Below are 24480 nucleotides of genomic sequence, written 5' to 3'. Positions count from 1 at the left end.
AATATTCTATATGGCATCATGCATGAGGGAAATCTGTGATTTTAAGACAGATAATGTTGAAGACAAGGAAAACCTTTGTGTCTTAAATTATATGATAATTAAAAAGATATTTGCATCATTTTTATAGACATAGATACTTTACACCATTGCCTTTATAGAGTATCAAAGCATACATAAAATCACCAAAACTTGTAAGTTGGAAGTAATGAGTTTATACTATATTTTCTGTATGTTGAGGGATACATTAGCTCTCGTAGAAAAAAAATGAATCCTTTCCTTGTCTCTTTTAGGGGGTCTTAATCATTCCCTCCTCTATTAATCCATAGAATTACCCTGCACACTTTAATTCATTTACAATCATTTTTTTATGTTGTTGGTTTCACTGAAACTGGAATGATTTTCTTTTCTTTCCCACAATGCCCACTCAGCAAAAATCCTGGCACATAAATGATCAATAATGTTCATGAATGAATTTGGATTCTTAGAGGCAATTATCTCTAGGAGTCAGCTAGAAAAGAAACTAAAATAATGCTGATGAGAAACTGAAGTTTATGAGACAATTAAAAAAAAAAAAAAAACACTTGGAGATTACATGATCAAGAAAGTCAACCTTTCAAACACAGAAGCAGAAACAGCAGAAATTGTAACTTTAAAATTTCAGGACACATCACTTTGCAGGGGTCTGCATATTTGATACTAGTTTTAAAGTGTCCCTGCTGAAAAATTGCAGAACTGCATTTCTTCTACCAGACATAACATTTAGTCTATTCAAAATGCAGTTGCTTTTGAGTTTTATCGCATATCATTAATCAAAACAAAAGTGGAAATCAAGCTTTCTTTTCAAGGTTCATTACCAAATATATGCTTCCTTAATTTGAATGTTCTGTGAATGTTGTTGGCACTTGCTGGCGATGAGGTAAAATGGAGATACTCTTTGTAAATTAAGATAATTTATAATACTTCGCATTGTAGATAAAATGCACATGGACAATAGCATATAAACTATAAAGTACAACACAACTTAGTCCTATTTGGTGGAATTATTGTTGCTCATTCATAAATATTCAGAATTGTCTTATCTTACAGAAACATTCAGCTGCCAGTCTTTTCACTGAAAAGCTCAAATACTTGAAACTTACAATTAAATAAAGAATTATATGAAAAATCACATATGTTATAAATATCCCCCATTCCTTTTGAAACTTGATAGTCTGATGAAATGAAAATGTCTAGAGCACAAAAGTAACAGAAAAAAACCTATGATCTGAATACTTTTAATTTGCTGAATAACTTAAACTGAGATCTAATGCCTTTCTGCCACCATGTAGCGTATTTTTTAAGGATTTCTAGTTTACTTTTAAGTTATCATTTGAAACCTGCAAACGGGTGGAAAGGATGATGTAACTCACCATCTTACTCTACCACACTTTAGAGACATAGATGCTCCAGGTTAATATTAACTTTAATTCAGATTTGTATTCAGAGTAATACAGTAATTGATTCATAGTCATATTAACATTAAAAAAAGAAAAAAAAAATACTGCAAAACAAGTTAAAGTGTGTCTCTCCTCAATCCCTTTCTGGTCTTTCCCCACCAAGAACTAGCAAATATTCTGAATTAGTTCACACATATTTTACCACATAGCTATATGTCTATGAAAAATATATAATATGTTTTGCAAGTATTCATACATTTTATTAATTCTAAAATCATTTTAAAAATTCTGCTGAGGCTTCATTTATTGCCCAGCATTGTCTTTTTACCTTGATACTTATACACACACAATACACACACAGATATTTTATTCATTTTAACTACTCTGCAGTATTCCACTGAAGGCCTACTCTAAAATGGATTTATTTATTCTCCAGCTGATGAACGTTTATAACATTTCCAACTACTCACTGTTACAAAGGGCTGTGTTTCTATGTTCCCTTTCACATGTGTGCAAGTTTTTCCATAGGTCATGCACCACGTCGGGATCCAAAGTTTATTTTATCCTTAAGATTAAATCAAAATCTGTTAATCTGCTCTTTAACTTCTGCCTTGATCTACTGAAAGGTAAACAGGTGAGTGCCTGTCTCAGCATACTTTCTGTTCAATTTGTTCGTGAACAACTGTGTATTCACACAGAGGTATGTCATGTCTGGTCAGCAAAAGAGTATGTACCAACACTACACTAAGGCAGATGGCTTAGAAATATAAGTGATTATGAAAATTCACTTTTTGAATGTATTATTTTTGATGTAATTTAAAATAAAAGGGCCTTTATGTGCCTTTTTTTAAAAAATCCAGTTAAAATGTAAACATACATTTACTATTTTTAAAGTTAATTTTAGAGTATTTAATAGTGAATCAAGGTACATTATTTATGTACCAAAAGTAAAAATTTTCAAATTGGTAAATAAAAAGGGAAAAAGACTCTTAATAAAGAAATTCAGAAATTATATTAGCTAAATATATTAAAGGAACATATCCTTTTTGAAACCAAAAACATTAATAAAAGTTATTTTTTTCAAATTAGCATATACCATACTAGTTTCAGGTACGTAGTATAATGATTCCATACTGGTATATACAGTATTGTGAAATGATCACCACAATAAGTCTAGTTAATATTCATCACCAAACATAGTTACAATTATTTTTCTTGTGATCCTAAGATCTACTCTCTTAGCAAGTTGCAAATATATGATCCAGTACAATTTCCTATAATTACCATGCTATACATTAAATTAAACCCTGGCTGGTTTGGCTCAGTGGATTGAGTGTCGGCCTGCGAGCTAAGTGTCGCTGGTTCGATCTTCCTGTCAGGGCACATCAGAGAAGGAAAACTCTGACTCCAAAAAACCTCCGCTGCCTTGCGGCATACCTCTTCAGGGGAAAGGCTAAGGGAGTAAACCCCGACAGAAAATCCGGAGCCGGAGTCGCTAAGGCGGTTTGACGTTGTAGTCAACACCGGCAACTCCTGCGGCGCACCTGAAGCCAAGCTGTATTGACTCCGTCTTTCCCTTGGACCCTTCAGCTGCGAAGAGAGGGGGGTCTGCTGCATGGGCAACAGCAGACCCTCCATATCACCCCGCCCAGGCTCTGAAGCTTCAGCTCCACTGGAGAGGACACTCCAGCGTCATCACAAGATGTCGATTCAACACGGGAGGAGACAGATACCGTGTCACTCCCGAGTCGGACTGCACAACCATTCTCGGCGGTGCAGATAGACTCTTAAGAAGCTACACCATCGTCTCTCGAGACGGACGGCTGCCGACGACATTAAATTACTAGGACTTATTTATTTTATAACTGGAAGTTGATATCCTTTGACCATCTTTACCCATTCAAAGGAAAAAAGTGAGAATCAGATTTTTCCTATCATAAATAATCTCTATAGAATTCTTTGGTAGATTTAATTCATAATATGTAGCAGAGTAATCTAATAATTATATTTAATATTTAGTTATTAAATTTCATTTAGGCTTTTAGTCTTGAAAGAAAAAAAGACTCATTTTAGAATTCTTTGCATTTAAATTAGGATGTATATAAAGCAGAATGTCAACTTTGTTAATTTAAAATTCAAAAGCAGGAAATAATCCATGACATACCAAATAGCTATGATAATTCTCTTTGATTCAGACCTAGTGAAAAATATAATTTGAGTAAAAAAACACTATTGGAGAATAACTACACATTTCTTTTTCTACTAATCAAGTGAATAAAATGTTGATACACACTTATTTTCACTAATCAAACTACATCAAACATATCAACTTTGAAACTACAAAACTTTAGACGATTGCTTTCAGAAGACGATTCTTACAATTTTGAGCTTATGGAAGTTAAGAATTTAAACAAACAAAAAGATTGTGGAAATTACTGATATGCATTCTAGCTGGAGAAACAAGAGGTGAGGTAAATAATTTTTATTTTTTTAACTGCCGGCACTCTAAGTCCTATGTATAAAGTTCTAACAAAACTGTGCTGGTTTGCGTATGTACATCATTCAGAAATGGTGAGATTCAGCTTTTGCTAAAATTTTTAACTATCAACCATTTGGTATTTGGCCAAATGATAAGTGGTGCACTGTATATGTATATAAATAAAATTTTACTAGATATTGTCAAACTACTTTTCTATGTGGCTCTACCAATGTATATATTCCAAAGTTAAAAAGTTCAAGCTATTCAAATGGTCATCAACACACGGTACTGTACTGTTTTTTAATGTTTATCAATTTTGTAAATGTTCAATAGCATATTACTTGAGGTTTACTCTTCATTTCTTAATTTCCCTTAAGCCTTTATTTCTTTTACTTATTGCCACTGGGGTATTCTCTACTGTGAAATTTTCTTTTACCCATATTTTCTTTCAGAAAATTTTTTCTTATTCACTTGCAGAATATTTTTGTATGGAGTGTTTTTCTGTCATATATATTTATATTTATATATTTAATATCTATATATATTTAATACTTCCTAAAATGCCTTATCTTTTTATTTTTGTATAGTGTGTTTGTTACAGAGAAATAAAAAAAATAATAATTACTTGTGCTTGGTCAGGAAACAGAAGCCACTTAGATATTATGAGTTGCTAAGATTCAATATAAAAAATTAGAGGGAAAATATAAGACCTGAGGAGGGAGTGAAGGTCAGCAGACCATTGCTGGCTTTCGGGAAATCCAGTTCTGGGAAGCTGCTGCCACATGCGGCCACCTGCCAGCTCCCCAGTGCTGCCTGAGGGTGCCAGGGGAAAGGACCGGCTTCTCCACGGATCCCCCTCTCAGTCTCACAGGACCGCCTTTAAGTGGCAGATTCTAAGCAGAGATCTTCACTGGGAAGAATACGGAAACGCGGTTGTCAGGTTTTCACCCTCTACACTTCAGGACGTGCTTAGAAGGGCAGGAACGCCATTGACCATGGACAGATTTCTGCTTGTATATTTTGTTCTAGAAATTTCCACCTAAAGGCATAGCTTCTCTTAGTGACTTTTTTTTTCTAAACACTTTAAAGTTTTGATATTTATGTATGTTTTCAACTGCCAGAAATTAAACTTTACATAAAGAGTATATTTGTAGGAATTTAGAACTTAGGTTCAAATTTTACAAACGCTTCTGAGATGTGAAGGCTATAAAAATGGAAATGCCTCTTCTGTTATTAAAGTAAGAAGAAATTATATCCAATATTGTCTATATAAATAGATAAAGAATATTTCTTTGATATTTTAGTTAAAATATATTTTATTAAAATGTATTATTAATCAATATTTGTTTTTATTACTTGGTTAATTCAAGATTCAAAGAATAAAGGAAAAGCCAAAATATTTGTTTAAAGTGGTTTATAGGCTGTAGAACTACATGGAGTAACTTTGTTGCCCCCTTGTAATTTAATTATTTTTTACTAGCATTTGCTTTAAATAAATTACATACTAAGAGTAAAGTTAGAGTTAATAGGTCATCTGATTAATTTTCATGGTTAACAGTGCCAGTAAGATACTGGTAATTAAAATAAAGAATTTAAATAGGGTAATTTCTTACATATTTATAAGGCTAGCACACAAGAAAAGGCATCACTCATTAGTCAATGCCCATCTTTAATTTAATACAAAATTTAAAATGGCCGTGTTCTGTGTGGCTTATTGAATCATCTGAAGCAAAAGAAAAACTGGAAGGCTAAGAGAGTCTAAATATATCTGAACTCTTCTTTGCGGTAACACATGTGTCTGTTAGGCTTTTTAGTAAATTAAATGTACAGAAGAGAATACAAGGGGGCATCAGAACCCAGAGGTGCTGCCTAATGGCTGGCATTATGGACATTTACCTGATCAGCTTTAGGGAAGACAATGTTGACAATTCATAAAAGGAAACAATCTAGCTCTGCGATGGAGATTTTAAAATACCCCATTCCTTTCTACTGAAGGAAAGTGCGGTAAGAACAAATAACGAGCTAAAAGAATCTGCAATGAAACATATCTACAAGAAATAAGAGTTTAAAAACCTGATAAATACCATCAAAGATACTAGGAGTAAGCCATTACCCTATAGACAATTTACCAATAGGAAAGCATTCAGATTCTCAGGCATAAAATGACAACAGTTTCTTTGGAAAGAATTGTATTAACAGTTTAAAAAGTATCCTTTCAATTCCCTCAACAATAATAAAAAGTATTCATTCAGGGATTTTAAAAATAAAATATCTCCAACAGGTTGGGGGTAATAATATATAATATAAAGAGCATAGATTCTGGAAGCAGAACTCCTCCATTCTGTTCCCATATCTGCATTTATTAGCTCTGTGACCTTGGGCTTCATTTTCCTCCTCTTCTCACAGGATCTAAAGGTACCTTACTCATAGGATTATATCTTGTATCTAGTAGGTAGAAGACACATGTGAACTATTATCTTAAATTCTTGTATTTAATAATACAATGCTAAAAGTCTCTGTGTGCCTTTTAAATAAAATCTACGCCTCTTACTCTAGCTCACCCCCCGCCTAGCTTCTACTTTGTCTCATTGTTCTTGCTCCTCCAGCTCCAGGTACACAACTCCAGCTCAGGCCTCACTCAGGCCTTTACACTTCTGCCTAGAGCCCTCTACCCCCAGACCTGGATGTGGTTGCTCCTTTTTATAATCTGAGTATCAATTCAGGTGATGCTTCGTCTGAGATGGAGTCCCTGAGCAAACTAGCTACAGTCACCCCATCTCCTATACTATATTTATCCCACTTCCCTGATATAAACTAATTATAAATGTAGTTCTTTTGTTCACATTTTGATTTTCTGTCTTGTCCCAATTAAAAGTTGGCTTCATATGGGCATATACTTAGTCTCGTTCACTGTTTTCTTTACTCCTAGATCATGAAACGTTTCAGTGGGGAAAGACAAAATTTAAACCTATGACCAAATAAATAATTTCAACAGTAAATAAGTTAGTTCCAGTTGAGGAGAAAAAGGGAAGATAAGACAAGTCACCAAATAAAAATGACATTTTTACAACTTAGTCTATTGAGAGAGAAAGACAACAGGAGAGACCAGGTTTAGAAATGCATTCTTGAAATGTGCACTGAGAGTCTGAGGAAGTCTGGTCAGAGTATCTTATCAGGATTTTCCAAATTCAATTATAGAGTCATCCAGAGCAGAATGATGTTTTAGCAAGGATACTATATTGAGACTTTAATGTCTGATCTGTTCTTCCAGCTTTAGAAGAAGGAATGATAATTTTTCTTATTTTACTCCCCTGTCTATACCCTCTAGGAAAGATATCCATACCTTTATCAGTCACAAGGAAATCAACCTCTAATTTGTGTTATATAAAGCACCTGAAAATATGCTTCACCTAGATCTTTATTTGGAGTGAGTTGCTGATTTCTCAAGGGCAAGAGTACTTGCTGGCCATTATTTTGAGAAGAATGGAAGAGTGATCTGACTCAAGGAAGTAATTACTTCTGAGAGGCTGGAGGGATGGAGAGCAGTAGGATGCCCGGCCTGATGCAGCCAAGGTCTGACCAAGTGCAACAGAGATTTTATATGCAGTCAGCATAGCTGTCTGCATGTCAGCTGCACAATCAAACTAGGATTGACTGAGAAACTTATTAGGGAGGAAAAGAATATCTCCGCAAAAGACTAAGATTATTCTTGACAATTCTAAAGGATAAACACTGAAGAAATTTAATTTGCTTTAGAACATACAGGAATGTGACATTTTCTCTCCTAAGAGCGATGGAGCATTTTTGTACCAGGTACAGTATATATATAATTTATTTATTGTTGGAGGAAAGTGAGAGAAGCCCACTGTTTGCTTAATATTGTAAAGCTAATATTAATAATGGGTAAATCAATGTTTTTCTTTCAAATACCCAAGATTATCTGGACTTCCATGACACCATTAATCATGGAAGCATATATTAATACAATATCTTTGAACATATCATTTTTTTTAGGATAGCTGTTATAGCTGTACCTAATAGTAGATACTGTAAGCTGTCTTTCAATATCTCTTCTTACCTCCTTTCTCAATAACAAAATCCTGACCTTTTTCCCAGCGGTAACAGAATCATACCAGGCAGTGTAATGAGATGGTCTAATAGGAAACCATACAGTCTGCCAAATACTTAATTTTCTGGTGTGCCTTGCAGGAAAATTTAGGCATAGCCTCATGCCCAGTTGTAGACAAAGAGAGATAAGATAATGCCTGAAAGATGATTGTGCATTTCTAATAAAAGGAATACGTGCGGTTGGCACTGCCGGTTCCCTCTTTCTTCCTGTCTTGAATGTATCCATCTTGTCGACCAAGCCACAACAAGCATGGGGATAGAAAGTGAATGCTGGGGATCCCACAGCAGCAAGATGGCAGCAGGACCCTTACTGACTAGATTGAACAGTTGAATCAAAACCTAAGCACCTTCTTTCTTGTCCTTTCTCTTATATGTATATGTATATATAAAATATAAATAAATCATTGTGGTTTAAGCCATGGTTAGGCTTTTCATTACTTGAAGCCAAAAGCAGCCTCTCAGCCAGTATTTCCACTAGTCCATTCTGCTATCCATAATTATGTAACAAATGGACCAATAAGACAACTGAAATAAAATAAAATGTAATGGCCTGTTCTAAAATATTTCTTCATTTTTATCTCAAATGAGATTCTGTCTACCCCAAACTGAAAATAACCACAAACAGCAAGTGCTAGTATATCAACAAAATAGATAATAGAAAGTGATTATCATTAAATAGCGTGTCATTAGACAAGGGTGGTCATAAGAGACTTCTTTAGGCTAAGACTAAAATTATGAGAAGCTAGGTAAATAGCATTAATCTAAATTGTATCATAGGCCTTGAACATACTTAATATGTTCTTTCTAATCTCTGTGCACTTTTTCATTCTATTCTCTGCCTTGAGTACATCTAATTTCTTTCTGTCACCTACCAACCCCACTTTTAATACTACCTGAACTGCCCTATCCTAATGTCCTCTCTCCTGTCTCAAATTATCTTAATGCCACGGGTAGAAGTGGGCTTAGAAATGACTGGATACAGGAATTCAAACACAAATATGTGGTCTTTTTTTTTTTTCCCCCATATGTGAATACCTTAGCAAATTCTCTCATGTTAGGAAATTAATTACTGATTCTAAGAATTTTATGAATATTTAAAGTATGTGGCTTAGTAGAACCTTCTGAATCACAATTCGTTTTATAAACTCAGTATTAATATCACATGCTAACTTATTAAAAATATGTAAGAAGATGCAATTGAACTAAAACTGACTAAAGACATTATGAAGGGAAAATACCAAAGAACTATGTGCAATAAGTTTGCAAAAAATATACAGAATCACAATACAGTGTGATAACTCTTATATCAGTTGTAGATATAAACACTCATATTTATAGATGTACATATGCCCTTTTAAAAAATAATTGCTTTATACTCGCTTCTCAAAATCTTTAGCTTCCCATCTTCTAAAGGCATGCATTCTGTAATGACCAACTAGATTCATTCAAAGAGAAAAGTGACTTCAAATATCTGCTTTTGAAAGTTTCTCTCTCTATCTTTTTTGACATCCAATAGCTCATGCCAATGACAAGAAAGTCAATGATTTTCCTAATCCCAGACACATGAACACCCCATACAATTTAAAAATCCAGGCATGCCAACACAATAAATTCAATTACAGAAAAATCCAGATATGTTCTACAATGTCCAGTATCTTTGCATTCATAATATCAAGTTACATAGATTTTAAATATCAGAAAAGAAAATCTAGATTTCCTCTATGAAACCCATTAACATTTTAGACACAGATAAATGAAAAATGATGCATAACAAAGAAAGCTATTATGTAAACACTGAGCCATGACTTGAAAAATGTCAGCATCACTCTTTGAAAACAGAGAAAGGAAAAGAGGAAAGCAGATTTAAAACTATCTGCCCTTCTGAAGAGATCACATTAATTATATTTGAACAATAATCCTCAATATCATTATTTTAGTCTACCACATAGTGATATTTGTAACACAAATTGCTTGGATTTTCATTTGTGTTTGGAAGGACTTCATAAGAAATCACATTATATAACAGTCCTCAGGATTAAAAAACAGGTATTTAGCATTCATTTTGTTAACTTACGTGTTCTTAATGTTAATGATGTAACAATTAAAGAACAAGTAGAAAAAGCCTTGAAATAATCAGGGAGCAAGAGTAATTTCTCAGAAGTATGCACAAGGATATTTTAATATAATGAATCATCATATTCTCTTGTCAACTACTTCTCATATCATTAAAAATTAATATTTTCAGAAATGATAGTTTGATTGAAATTCCCTTTAAGATCCCATGTGAATACCTTTAACGCTGTAACCTTTTAATTTCACAGTTCCTGTGATAGTTTCCATTCACCTGACTTCTTGAGAAAATTTATAGGGGTCATTAGATTCCACCCCCCAATCCTAATAATAAAGATTCCTGGATACATATTGTTATTTAATTTACTTTGCTATAATAAATGAGTAATATGAACTTCTAAGAAATGATTTGATCTGACAGATAGCAAATTTATTAAACACATGTAACCACTTCAATTTACATGTGCTTTACTTTTAAGTTCAGTGTCTTAGAGTAGAAACTCAATAAATATACTATTTGAATATAATTGTTTTTTTATAAATGTTATTAGTCTGTTTCTTATATTTTGGCACTGGGAAAATAAATTCATATAACCATTGAAGTAACCCACATCCTTACCTGTGGTTCTCAGTCTTTGAACTGCTACCTGTTAACTGCCAGAATAGTTGACTTGAATATTAGAGAATAGGTTGGTATGAAGTTATTTTTAATAAAGCAATTCAACAAAACAAAACAAAATGAAAATGTAGCTACTCTTTAGTGTAAAATCACTTAAAACCATCACTTACCATCAATGACTGCCCAACCATAACCACAATACACGTATTGTGTGTGTTTTGCAATTATGGGCAGGAGGTGAAATATTGAATTTCTATCTACTAAAATGTTTAACTGTGTATTTCTTAAACATTTAATGAAGAGAATAGTGCCATTCTGAAAATAAATAAATAAGCTCAAAATCACAGATTATTTAGGTTCTGAAACTTAGTTGCTTCGCATATAAAATAGCAACAGTTAGAACACCTGTAATTTATGGAATTGTTGTTAGGGTCAAATAAATCATATATTTAGAAGGAATTTGCAAAATGCAAATCGATTGTCAAATGTTGGATTTCACTTTACCTGGTGTACTTCAATTATTTAATAAATACTCAGCATTAATGTTTGATAACTTTATCCTTCCAAAATACTTACTGGTATAGACAAGTTGAAAGCCTTCATCTGTCCCTTCAGAATCAGAATTAAATTCTAGCCAGAGCTGATTTGAAGTACTACTAAGTGTCAGTCCTCGCATCGATGCACCAGTAAAAGCACCTAATAGATGAGTCGTTTTATCTTTTCCATCATAAATCTGCAAAAATACATTTATAATTAAAATGTAAATGTGCCAATAATAACCAATTCAAATGACATAGTTATATATATGTAAAAGAGAAAATTATCATACTCTTCCTAAATCAGTTTACTATGTGTTCCAAAGGATAATTATACATGTATATAAATTCTTACAAATATCAGGTTAAGAGTTAAAATTCTCATGGGTAATATTCCAAGCTCAGTAGACTCTAAGTAATACTCAAACTCATGTTATATCATTTTCTTCTTATTATAAAAGCAATGCCTTTTTTATGGCAGACAACTTAAAATCGAGAATACCTACAGAGAGACTGGTTTCCAAGGTTGATTGGTAGGTAGGTTAGTTGTTTTTCTGCAACTTGCTTAAGGAGACTAAACACCTGCTTTTCTAACATAAATAATGTAATATATACATGCTTCTTTTGCAATTTCTATAATTTACCCATGTCCTTTAACTCATCTCATTTTTTACATTTTTAAAATATTATATTAGATATTAACTAAATATTCTAAGAAACTAATTTAACAATTCAAAAGTATACAAAAACAAAATTAATAATCTCTCAAGCATCACTCCATCATTCTCATTCTTATTGTAGACTGACCTTCCTCCCTCCCTTCCTTCCTTCCTCCCTTCCTCCCTTCCTCCCTTCCTCCCTTCCTCCCTTCCTCCCTTTCTCCCTTTCTCCCTTTCTCTCTCTCTCTCTCTCTCTCTCTCTCTCTCTCTCTCTCTCTTTCTCTCTTTCTTTCTTTCTTTCTTTCTTTCAGGGGAGAGCATGAACGCAGTCCGCCACTACCACAAATTTACGTCGAGTTTCCCACATTTGGGGGAATCCCAGGGGTCAGCACATCCGAGTGCAATGGATAAGCCTCACCCTGGGAAAACCACCTTCATGATCATGGGATCTCCCCTGTCAGGTAAGTATAGCTGTTCTTTGACCCATGCATTCTAGGCATCTCTTCAAGTCAGTAGATATCAAGTCTTCCTTTTGAGCTTTGTGTAATATTTCATACAGTAACAATACCACAACTTACCGTATCATTCCGATATTAACAAACTCAAGCTTTTTGCCACTAAAAGCAATGCTAAAATAAGCAGCTTCTACATATAAACTCTTTTTCTGGTACTTGTATTTCAATAAGAGAGTTTTCAAAATATGGGATTTCTGGGCTAAAACATTCATGCATTGCCAGATTATTAAAGTGTACAGTAATTAAACTAATGGTTTACCAGCAATGCATGTTATCATTGTTTTTCCTTTCAGGCATGCGTTTTCAATGTGGTAGCTATCACCTCCAACGAGGTGAAAACTGGTTCTTGAGGGTCATAAAGTCTTAGCTATTATGATGATACGCAGTCCTACAAAGATCAATTCTACTTACAAATCTTATTCCATAGTACTTAGTTTCATGGAGTTGGGGCTGGGAGCCTCTTAGTTGAATGCTAATGAATAGAATAAGCTGATAAATACTGCTCAAAGTTATGTCTCTTGCTTGAAATTATCTTCCTTTGATCTGACATTAGAGTAAAAATTGGATCACTAAATTCCTAATCTAGATATCTTGCCATAGCATCAGTGTTTCCCAAAAGCGGTACTTATTACATTGATATCACCTAAGGGAAGATTTCTAGGTTGTGCAGAATGGAAATTATTATTATTACATTAATCTGCATAATGTTTTTTTAATTAATTATTTATTTGTTTGTTTATTTTATTTTTAGAGAGAGGGGCAAAGAGAAAGAGAAGAAGAGAAACATCACTGTGTGGCTGCCTCTCACTCACGCCCCCAACTGGGGACCTGACGTGCAATCTAGTCATGTGTCCTGACTGGGAATCGAACCAGCAACACTTTGCTCGCAGGCCGACGCTCAATCCACTGAGCCACAGCAGCCAGGGTTTTGCATAATATGTTTTTATTGTGCTAGATTGTTGGATTTAAATTGAAAATCTATTTACAGTCTTTTCTATAATTTATAAGTAAAAACTCATCTATAATTTTCTTTTTCCTTTTTTTCAAATATCTTTATCAAGTTTTAGTGTTAAATTGAACTTAATTAAATTAACTGGAAACTTTTCACCATATTTCTAAGCTGGATTATTCAAATAAAATAATGAGCCTTTTCTATCTGTAGATTCAAGATTTTCTTTACAAGGAAATGTCTTTGAGACTTTATTTATTTAATTATTCTGTTCTTTTAATCCTTCTATGTTCCACCTAGAATGCCTATTACTTACATATTCAATCTCCAACACTACATTGCAATTCTTTTATATTTCCTCTTCTGAAACTTATCTGTTTTTTTCTCTGGAAATAGTCTTTCACTGGATCTTCCACACTAACAATTAGATTTTCAGCAAAGACTACTTTATTTTTAGGTCTTCTAATAAAATCCTAAATTTTAAGATCATTAGTCAAATTCTAGAAAGTTTCTTTCTCTCTTTCTCTTACTCTAATTGCATTATAATTCTCCATAACTTTTAAAATTGTTACAAATTTTTCTTTTAATATTTCCAATAGTTCAAATTTAATGCATAGCCCCTGTTATTACGTATTTAACTTGGTCCTTCTTCCCTCTGGTTACTTAATTCCTTTAGTATGTGATTATTTATATTTAGCTTCTTATAGTCTTATGTTTACTTATTATTGATACAAATTTAAATGTTATAGAGACAACAAAATCTTTATTTAACATATACAAATATAACTTCTGTTCAGGACCTTTAATATACACTTCTAACCACAGTACCCCTTTCCTTTCCTGCACTGAAGTTCTTAAGTCTCCAGTGACAAGTCCTTCCTGGTCTCCCCCTTTGTGACTGAAGCTATCTGCAGCCTCATACACACCCTCTAATACCCACCGGTTTATTTACTTGCTGTATTACCACAGAGAGGGTGTTGGAAATAAGTTCAAGCCAACACAGTCATTTAATTCCTAATAGCAAACATCTGACTGATCACTCTCTCTTTTTTTTAAAGGTCTTTCTGTCAATTAAAAAACAAAAAAGTGTGTCCACTATTTAAAGAGCATTGTAGTGATCCATAGAGGGCTGTACGGGAAAATTTCCTTAAATTATATGGAAATATCTTGAATACCTGATGAAATCTAATTTGTCATACACATAAGTTTCTGTTTTAGATAATAGAAAGAATTTATTTGTCTTCAACAATGCTGAACCAAATATTGAGGTTTATTAGCACAAAAATTATTTTTGCTTGATTACATAAGATTCAACTTTTCATTTAAGAATACTACTAGTTGAGGATAATTCAGAGGCAAGGGAACGTACTTATCAGAAACCAAACTTTTGTGTCTGTGGGTTTCAAATGTTCAGTTTTCTCAGAAGTCCACTTATGAATATATTTGTTTTATGATATTTATAGCTTATAAACCCTGTACATCTAGTAGACCTTATTTGTATAGTTAATGTTGTCAAAGTGACCCCAAAGAATAGTTTCATTTATTTTGCTTATTTCTCATCAATATGTAATTTGATTCCCATGTTAAATATAAATAATTGTTTCTTGAATTTCAACTAGTTCTGCTTTCATGTTTTGGACACATTGTAAGAATCCCCACTCTGTCAAAAGCAGTCAAATAAAGGGAAAATATAAACTAAGCAATGATTTGCTATAACTGAGTAAATAGAAATTGGTTGTTGACATTTTTAAAGTCTTTCCTAATAATTTTGTCTCAAACTGTAGATGGTAATGAAAAAAAAGTTTAATGATAGCAAGAACCATCAATTGTCTCCATATTTATGTCATTGCTATATATACCAACATAAAAAGTAACAAAATAATTTAACAAATATTTTCATGCATGTGTTAGATACTGTGAATAAAATGTTAAAAAATATTAAAATATTCTTATTAAGCCCCCCAAATTTAAAAAGTTAATCTAATATTTTCTGTTACAGGAGAAACATTTATATTGAACCTTTCTATTTTTTTTAAACTAGAAGCATACTCTTGTTTTCATAAGAAACTTCCTTAGAGAAATAATTTTAAGAACACTGAAAGAAAAGGCATGAAAAGACAACTAATATTAAAAAGCAGGAAAAAGAATTACCTTATGCCCATTTGGGAGGAACTAATTCAACACTAAAACTCAGAAACTACAACTTATTTCAAAATGTATAGTCAAAAGGTGGAAAACAAATACTCAAGAAGCACTGCTATAATCAAGAAAATAAAATGAACTGCAATTATTCAACCATGAATTTTAAAAGCAGGCATAAAATTATCAAATCCAATGAAAAGCAAGTGTCTATTAGGAAGTCTTTCAAAAGAGAAAAGTTTTATAGTAATAACCAAGTCAATGCTGTTTAACTGGTAAATAACATCCTTTAAATGTATTCAAATAACTATGGAAGCATAAAGGCAACAAGGAAGGACAATGTAGTGTAGCCAAAAACAAATTACTTTTGAAGGAGACATGAATACAAAGGATACATATAAGAGAGTAAACAATGTACCTTTCATTTAAAAGTAAATTCACTGCACAGAGTGATTATTGGGTCCAATCAGAAACACAGGGAAGTTTTATTTGAGATCGTTACTTCTCACATTTCTATTTTTATTAAAATCAGAACCTTTAAAAATATTTTTATTTACTTGGGGCTATTTTCCTTTTTTAAAAATTACTGTTTATTATCACTATTATCATTATTATTATTTCCAGAATATATCTTAATCACTATCTAGTTTAATCAGAAATTAGAAAGCTGAAAAAGAGTAAGATAACTGGAAGAGTACACTTTTTAGTGGAGGAGAACAGATTCTGGGTGTTCCCCACAGAAACATTCTTAGTTACTTGGCACTTAATTCAGATAACGAAGACTTATTTTTATGCCAGACATGAAATTTCAAGTTGACTTACTTTTGTAATGGATCAGGGCTTGAAATTAGCTACAGTGTACAGACCCTCTTGAGTCTGAAAGATCAAACCCTATTTAATGAACTGCTATCAACACTCAAAACTGATGTTAATTTTATAATAAATGTATGATTAGAAGGCATATGCTCAGTCATTTCTCTAATGAATTAGCAAGAAGGGTGTTATCTAAACCTAACAGCTGATAGTACATAAAAATATAAAATTAAAAGCGAGAAATTACACATGTACTTACATGTACGAAGCTTCAAATTATTCCTGCTCATGGACACTAGAATTTTCATTTGTGGTCATTTGTTTTATAGACTGATTTGGAAACTTAAATACATTTTTTTCTAACATGGTGAGTAAAATGTCAAATTGTGAATGAAAAAGAAAATAAATTTTACAATGGCTCATCAAAAAGGACTATATCTAAACCTTATTATGCTCTCTCCAAAAGTAATAATACGAAACAGCAGAGAACTGCTTGTATTCAAATATTTATGTTTTTGAAATAGCTATACAATACTTTCTCAATTATAAGAGCTAGTATATTTTAGTGAGAGAGTTGGGGGGGCACAAAGAAAGGTCACCTTTTCAGGGGCATTAGCTTCGTGGTTATTTAACAAAGGGGACGTCCCAACATTACCATTCAAGCTGTATGGGCTATCAGAAATCACTTCACTTCTGTGATCCTTAGTATAAGAGAATGAAGAGTTTTATGAGGCCCAACACAGCACTTTATACTAATGGATATTTAGAGAGTGTGTCTTTGAAAGGAGTGATACAGAATTAGGGGTGAGCACCAACAAGCAGAGCTGGTGCGTATGTGTGGGAGACACAGGAGCTCACTGATACGCGGGAAAGTGTCTAACAACCAGCTTTCAAACAAACACAACTGGGAATGTATCTATTTATACATGTTTTTAAATAACTTTTATTGATATGAAACGAAGCTGACACACTTCTAAAGAGGATGAGATAGTAAATATTCTAGGCTGTTGGCATTATAACATCTCCGTTGCAACTACTCAATCCTGCCGTTGTAACACAAAAGCAGCAATGACGAATATGTAAATGAATGAACATGGCCTTCTCCCGATATAATTTACCTACAGAAACAGGTCCCAGGCCCATTTTGTCCTTTAGACTGTCATTTGTAAATCCCTGCTTTAAGGGATGTGTACCTGCAACTTACAAATGCTAATAAAATATATAATATTCATTACTGTAAATTTCATAGAGCTGATTTTTACAAAATACTTTCAATGTTTTTTTTTTTCCAAACTATTTTATCTGCAACTTATAAGAGCAACTGACAAACAACAGTAGTTCCTCAATGAATATGGCTTAATTTCTTTGGTTCATGTAAGTGAAAGATCAAAAATGTTATATCAGAACTTTACTAGTTTGTGTATATAAGCAACTTTTCTAACTTGAATAATAATTTTCAAATATTAGAAAAGGTAGTTTTTCAATTTGTGGTGCTATTCACAATATAATGACTACAGACACTACACATTTCTATTTATGTATAAATAATGAGCAAAACGACATCAAGTCAGGATTTGTGGTGTTTGCCAGTTTCTGCTCTCAATGGAACATGACTGAACGTAGAGTTGGAAAGAGATGCACACTCTGACATAGTATCTCCACCACAAAGATACAATATACATAACTAACATAGAAAGCACAGATAATAGTCAAAGCAGTAAAATAATTAGGATATTAAAGTTGTATTTATTACATTTATTTTTAATATAATTTAAATGTAAGTAAGTTAATAGTAATCTAATTTAGTTTTTAATAATGACCAATTCACAAAATTACTGAAAATTTAACAATAGGGTCTTAGAAGTGGGACTCCCAAACATGTAGGCTAAAAATAGAATTGAAAATAATACATCTTAGAAAGCAACAGTAATAATACATTAATAACATTCTTATCATACTCCTAAAAGATGTTTTTAATCAAGTCCTTCAAAAGTCAAACTTTTCATAAATATGACATTAATTGTCCTCTTTCTTTAGACTCTCAAAATCAATTTTTAGTTATTCTGTTGGCTCTTTTCCAAAATCATCCATTTAGTCTATATTGTACATTAAAAATAAGTCTTTAAACTGCACAATGCTAACTCTGGTAAAAAGATTCCCTTGAATGTTGTCTCTGCAAAACACAGGACAACAAAAACAGAAACAGTCTTTCTGATTGATATTCAGCTTTTGTCCTATCAGGCTGACAATGGAGACTATTTAGAGTTAATCTTTTAGCTCCTACATCTAATTAAACACCTCCATAAATGTTAATTGAAAGAAATAGTCACATTATGTATTTTGAGTAAGGGTTTGAAAGTTCAATATTCTTGCCCACTGAAAAGAGTAGAACCAAAGAAGGATATACTCATAATTCCCAGACTTGCTGGTCACCAGGTAATTTGGAGAGTTCTATAAAAATACATAATTCTAGATGCAGACGGATGAAAACAGTTTTTTTTCCAGGCCTAATGAGTCACAAAATCTGGTAGTAGTGCCAGGAACAGACTACCTAGAAGATCCATTACAATTGACAAAACTTTACTAGTGTGGTTATAATTAACTAAAGCAGATTATGGAAAGAACTAATAGTTTCCATGGGATTAATGGGAAGAAAAAGGTAACACATAAGCAAATTACACCTTACACTGATGGAGAGACCGTGAAGACAGACTTGGAGTGTGAAAGCTCATCATCCCAAACTGTCTCTATAGAGTGCCTTGTAGAAGTTATTTTAAAGTAACAATTTGGAATAAATCCCAGGTAGATTACCAGTAAGGGGAAAACCAAATTTGCATATTTCTATTTTAATATTTAGTATATAATATTTTCAATTTTAAAAATTATTCCAGGAAAATTACAAAAAAATCTTAAAATTGCTGGGCATATAAATTGTTATCCCCTCATTAATGAAGGATATTCATTATTTAATGAATTCCATTAGTGCATTAAATTGATTTTTTTTTTTTGCCTTCTTTTATCTCTTGCCATCCCATCCCCTCACATTGTCACTTATTACTGAGGTCCTACTCTTCCTCAAGGAAACACATGTCACACGTTCCTAGAACCCTCCTCCGAACAAGTAAGAGTTTAGTCAGCATGCTGAGAAACACATTAGTGCTATTTTATTTTTAAAAGACATAACCTGTTATTCTGAGTTAATTTTCCAATAATAAACATCACTCAGAATGGAAAAGGATGCATAAATTTCAAGAACCCCAGAGAGAACAGGCAAATATTTTAGGAAAGGTGCGGAAGCATTTCCTGACTTTAATACATAAATACATGTTTATTATTGTTGTTGTATGACACACATTAGTGACTGGGTTTACCCTCCTGACCTGTGTTTTGATACAGCCCCCGGCCAACCACTGCATATTTAGCCTGATGAACAAAAGTGCAAAAACCAGAAATGGACCTAAATTAATACTAAAAGGGTATATACTTAGGTGTACTGCAGGATACCTTCTCTATGTCTACAAATCTTACATGTATACAATACTGTTTGTGTTAGAAAACCATGAATTATAATCAAAACAATAATATTTAAAAAAAAAAAAACAAGCAAAAATCTAAAATTACTACTCATACAAGAATCCCTTGTCAACATGAGGTATAATTTTTTTTTTAAGATCCGTGAAAACAGAATTGTGCTAAGTTTCTTAAATGGCTTAAGAAAATCTTAACATTTAGGAAATATTTTTTGATTATTTAAAATATTTAAATGTGATTTTATTGACATGTTTATTTTTATTATAATCATATGTATATGTAAATCATATTTATCAAAATCTTAGTTCAAAAATATGAATGAGTAATTATAGAAATGTTTATTTGCCTAAAATTATATCTTTTAGAGAAGGATATTTGATTATTTCCAAATTTTAACACAAGTAACTTAATTTTACACTGTTTATTATTGACAATTCATGCTTTCTAAATAAGTTATATATATATTAAATTTTTAGTTTTATATACTTATAGAATATGAATTTTATAGTCATATATGCAAAGAATTATCTATATATCAACAGAAATAACTAAACATGAAAATAAGAACAATTGGTATATTTCTAAAAAATGATTATCCCTCTGCTGATTATGATTTGTATATAAATATTTATTGAATATAAGATGTCTGGCATGAAAGTGTTTTTATGTTGGTGTTGATAAAACATTAAACTTTATGTATCATAAAATAAAAGTTACTTATAAACATTGGGAACAAAACACTTTATCTCAATGAAAATAATATTACAAAAATGAGAAATAATATGTACTTTAAAGATTTGGTAGTATCAGCTTATGGTTGATTATATATGCATATACACACACACACACACACACACACACACACACACACACATATATATATATATGGATTACTATATACATAATGACTAAAAATGGTCAAAATACAAGTGTGTCTGATGCTGCTTACCTTTAGAACATCTCCTTGTGCTAAATGAAATGTTCTGGCTGAAATATTGATTCCCTTTCCTGCTTGAACCTGAATACTATAAATGCATTCATGGTTGTTTTCATAGTTGAGTGGATAATTCGGAGAGAGCAAAATTCCTTCATTATTTGTTGCAGATGCACCACATTCAGCTGCAGGTAAAACATAATATTGAAGCACAGTTTAACAGAAAGCATTATCATTTTCAAGTAATGTAATGTATGGAAGTGTAAATGTACTTCATTTTAACTAGAGCTTAACAGGAAAATAATGCACAGAATGGCTATGTGCTGTAGATGATTCATACCCTCTCAAATATTTTATGGGAAGAACTGCCCATGGACAGGACATCTGTACATAAATGGAAATATACAATAATTTCAGTACATCACACCCCTCCCCAGAAAAGTATAACATGGAAAAGGATGAGAGCAAAAGATTTTTAGAATATGTTTTAAGTTCCTAGATCTTTGATTAATTTATTACTTTTAAACTTGTCATTCAAATCAAGTATAAAAAGTCAAGAAATTAATTTTGTTTTATAATGATTCTAATTGGATCTTTTTATTTTTACCTTTTTTTTTGGATTTGTCCCTTTTTCCTCACAATAGTCAGCACTGCCTTGATCCAAGAACTTCAGTAACTTAAAAAGTAAATAAATACTGCATGGCTTTATATAACAAGTAAAGCCCACAAACCAATAATTGTAACAAATTGAGCATCTTGAGAAATAGTGTACATTTTCAGTTTAAAAGATAGAATAGATTGAGACATACCGCTAATCCCCCAGGACTAATTATGTAAAGTATGTAGACATGTCTAACCACTTAAGAGAGAATTACAAATGTCTTACTTCTTTAAGTTTAATTTCAATTTATTACTTAAAAAGATTATAGCAATATTGCAATATCAAACAATTCTTTATAATCCCCAAACATTTTCCTTAGGTCTCAGAAACTCAATCATCTCTGCTTTCTATCTTATCTAATAAGTTGCTTTACATTATCATTACCACAGGCCAGGGAGAGTTATATTTTTTTAAAGGATTAACTAACCAGAAAATATATGAAGCCATTATATTCCAGAAATAAGATTTTTAAAATAATGATTAATGGGAACAGTCATAGGAAATATACAAGAAGGTGAGCAACAGTTAACTGCATTACCTTTTAAATAATTAAATATTAACAAAATTAAGGCAAAAGAAAAAAAGCCTAATGAGGAAGTGAAAATGATCAAGGTTGATTGATCAGTCAGTATAATATCAACATAATATTAAATAATAAAAATTAATGATGTGATGCTAAAAATCAAGTCACATGAACAAACATAGCCCAATATATTTCCTCTGAGTTATTTAAATTAAAACTAAACAAACCTTACAGACTCCCAATACTAACCTTAATTATTTTAATGTTACTTAAATATGTTCAAACATAAAAATAGATATGTCCCCTTATGCTTTTAGCTGTGTACACTTATAATACCAAAACAAGTTTAGGAATACAGGAACAAAACTACAAAAACAGTAAAAATAAAACGAGCAACAAGTACCTAACGTGGCATAATTCTGTGTTCTTGAAATTAAATCGCCCTTGGCAATGTGAATAAAGAACCAGCTGCCAGAGAACTGGCTTTGGGAGTTTGCTATGCCTTTCATTATACTATGCTGTGAAATGATTCAGTTTTCCCTCATCCCTCTCTGAACTGCTGAGAAACTTTCATATGTATAGCATAATACAATACCATAATACAATACCATGCGTCCTTCCCTTAGTGGAAAAGAATCACTAAAATTTTAAATCTGCCTCATTTCCTTCTCACCAGCTTATTAAAATCCAGGTTTGCTCCTGAGGACATAAAAATCAATGTATGGAACCATACAGATGACCCAGAATGCAATTACATTTTTATCAGCTTGACTTTTAGAGAATGCAAACAGTTTTAAAGTGTTATAAAATCATAGGATTCTGACAATATGTTTGTGATGCCAGCTTGCAAAACTTTAAAATTTCAAAACTAAACTCTATCTCCTATCTTTATATCTTTGGTAAGTTATTTATTCTCTATCTTAAGCCTTAACTGTGTTATTATTACAGTGGACATAATAATACCACACTCTGAAGGATGCTGAGTTTGTGTGGGTATGAATTGAAAATACATATGTACTGATCACACCTGTAGGGCACTAGTAAAGGACTGGCACACAACAACAGCTTGATATCTTAAGGCTATCATTATGAATATTTTAAGTATAAATACTAATGGTGGCACCATGTACCCCCCACCCCACATACACACAAAGAGTTTCAATATTTATATTGCCCCTAATGTGACTATCCAGGTGTATTTATGTGTGAAAAGCCAGATGATTATTCTTAATTTTGTAGGATCACTTATGATATTAAGATTATTTTAACAACTTATATAAACTAAGACTTTGATCAGTAAAAAGTTGCTTCAGCTACCCTTTAAAATATGCGGGACTTCCGGCCAAGGTGGAGGCTTAGACGGACACGCTAGGTCTCCCTCTACAACTAGAGAGGAATACAACTACTTCAAAACAAAGGATAACTAGAAATTCCAGAAAATAAAACTACACGGAAGTCCAACATATGAAGTTATAAACCAGCGGTGCCATTTGGGCAGGTAAGAGTTAAAGAGGGCAGTGCTGTTTGCAGTCGCACCTGGACAGCAGCGGGCGGCGAGGAATCCCGGCTGCGGTCAAGCCCCTGGCAGTGCGCGACCCCGGCGAGGAGTCCCGGCGGTCAAGCCCCTGGCGTGCGCGGCTCCGGCGCTGGGGAGAGCGGCCGCTGCATCGCCTTGAACAGTGAGGCCCAGGGGGGCGGGAGGACGGATCCCGGTCTCCTAGCTGAATAACTGTGTGAATCCATCTTGGACCCCCGCCCCCAAAGAAAGCACCACAGGGCTGCGAAATAGGTCGCGGACAGGCAGGCGCCGGTCGCTGATTTGTGACGCGTACACAGGCACTGCCCCCTACAGCCGGCCCAAGAAAACAAAACGCATCTGTCAAAATGTGGCAGACAACTATAGAAATCCCGGTGGCACAGCTCACCAGGCAGCAGATAGAGAACCTGACAGATGAACAGATAAGAAACCTGTCAGAGGCTCAGTTCTGGGCCATTGTTATCAGGTGGCTTACAGAATTCACTAAAGAGCAGGAAAAAGATAAGAAAGAAGCGAAAAACTTTCATAACGAAAGGAACAAAACCGCATACGAAATAGATGGTGAGAAAAAAAATCCAGAGTTCATTTCAACAAACTGGAATATGGAGAAGGAACAAGCAGTCAACCAATGCAGCGAGAGGAAATGGGAAGCAACAATGAGAGGATCAGAAACCTCTGGGACAGCTATAAAAGGCCCAACATAAGAATCATTGGTTTGCCAGAGAATGAGGAAGATGAACTAGAACTTGAAAAATTGAGTGAAAATATAATAAAGGAGAACTTCCCAGACTTGGGGAAGGGAATAGACTTGCAGGTCCAGGAAGCAAGGAGAGTTCCCAAGAGACTGGACCCAGGGAGAACCACCCCAAGACACATTATAATCAAAATGTCAAAAATTAAAGATAAAGAGAGAATCTTAAAAGCAGCAAGAGAGAAGAAAAGAATTATGTA

The 24480-nt window shown here is 33.1% G+C and overlaps 1 protein-coding gene and 1 non-coding gene across 4 annotated transcripts in view; both read right to left on the bottom strand.

Annotated features, from left to right (window-relative positions):
• CSMD3 (CUB and Sushi multiple domains 3) overlaps positions 1-24480 on the bottom strand; it is a 908638-nt gene that overhangs the window by 276811 nt on the left and 607347 nt on the right. For all 3 annotated transcript variants that reach the window (XM_090283433.1, XM_090283434.1, XM_090283435.1), the window contains 2 exons: positions 20824-20993; positions 11309-11465 (listed from right to left, as the gene is read on the bottom strand). In XM_090283433.1, coding sequence (XP_090139559.1) covers positions 11309-11465; positions 20824-20993 — 327 coding nt within the window. The remainder of the gene's footprint in view (positions 1-11308; positions 11466-20823; positions 20994-24480) is intronic.
• On the bottom strand, positions 12236-12396 carry LOC150004083 (U1 spliceosomal RNA). The gene has a single exon (XR_016512574.1). It is a non-coding gene; the product is annotated as a U1 spliceosomal RNA (small nuclear RNA).

This window comes from Furipterus horrens, unplaced genomic scaffold, assembly GCF_987537825.1.
Source record: "Furipterus horrens unplaced genomic scaffold, mFurHor1.1.pri manual_scaffold_7, whole genome shotgun sequence".
Classification (NCBI taxonomy): Eukaryota; Metazoa; Chordata; class Mammalia; order Chiroptera; family Furipteridae; genus Furipterus; species Furipterus horrens.
Note: the sequence above shows the minus strand (reverse complement) of the source record. Positions and strands in the feature narration are given on the sequence as shown.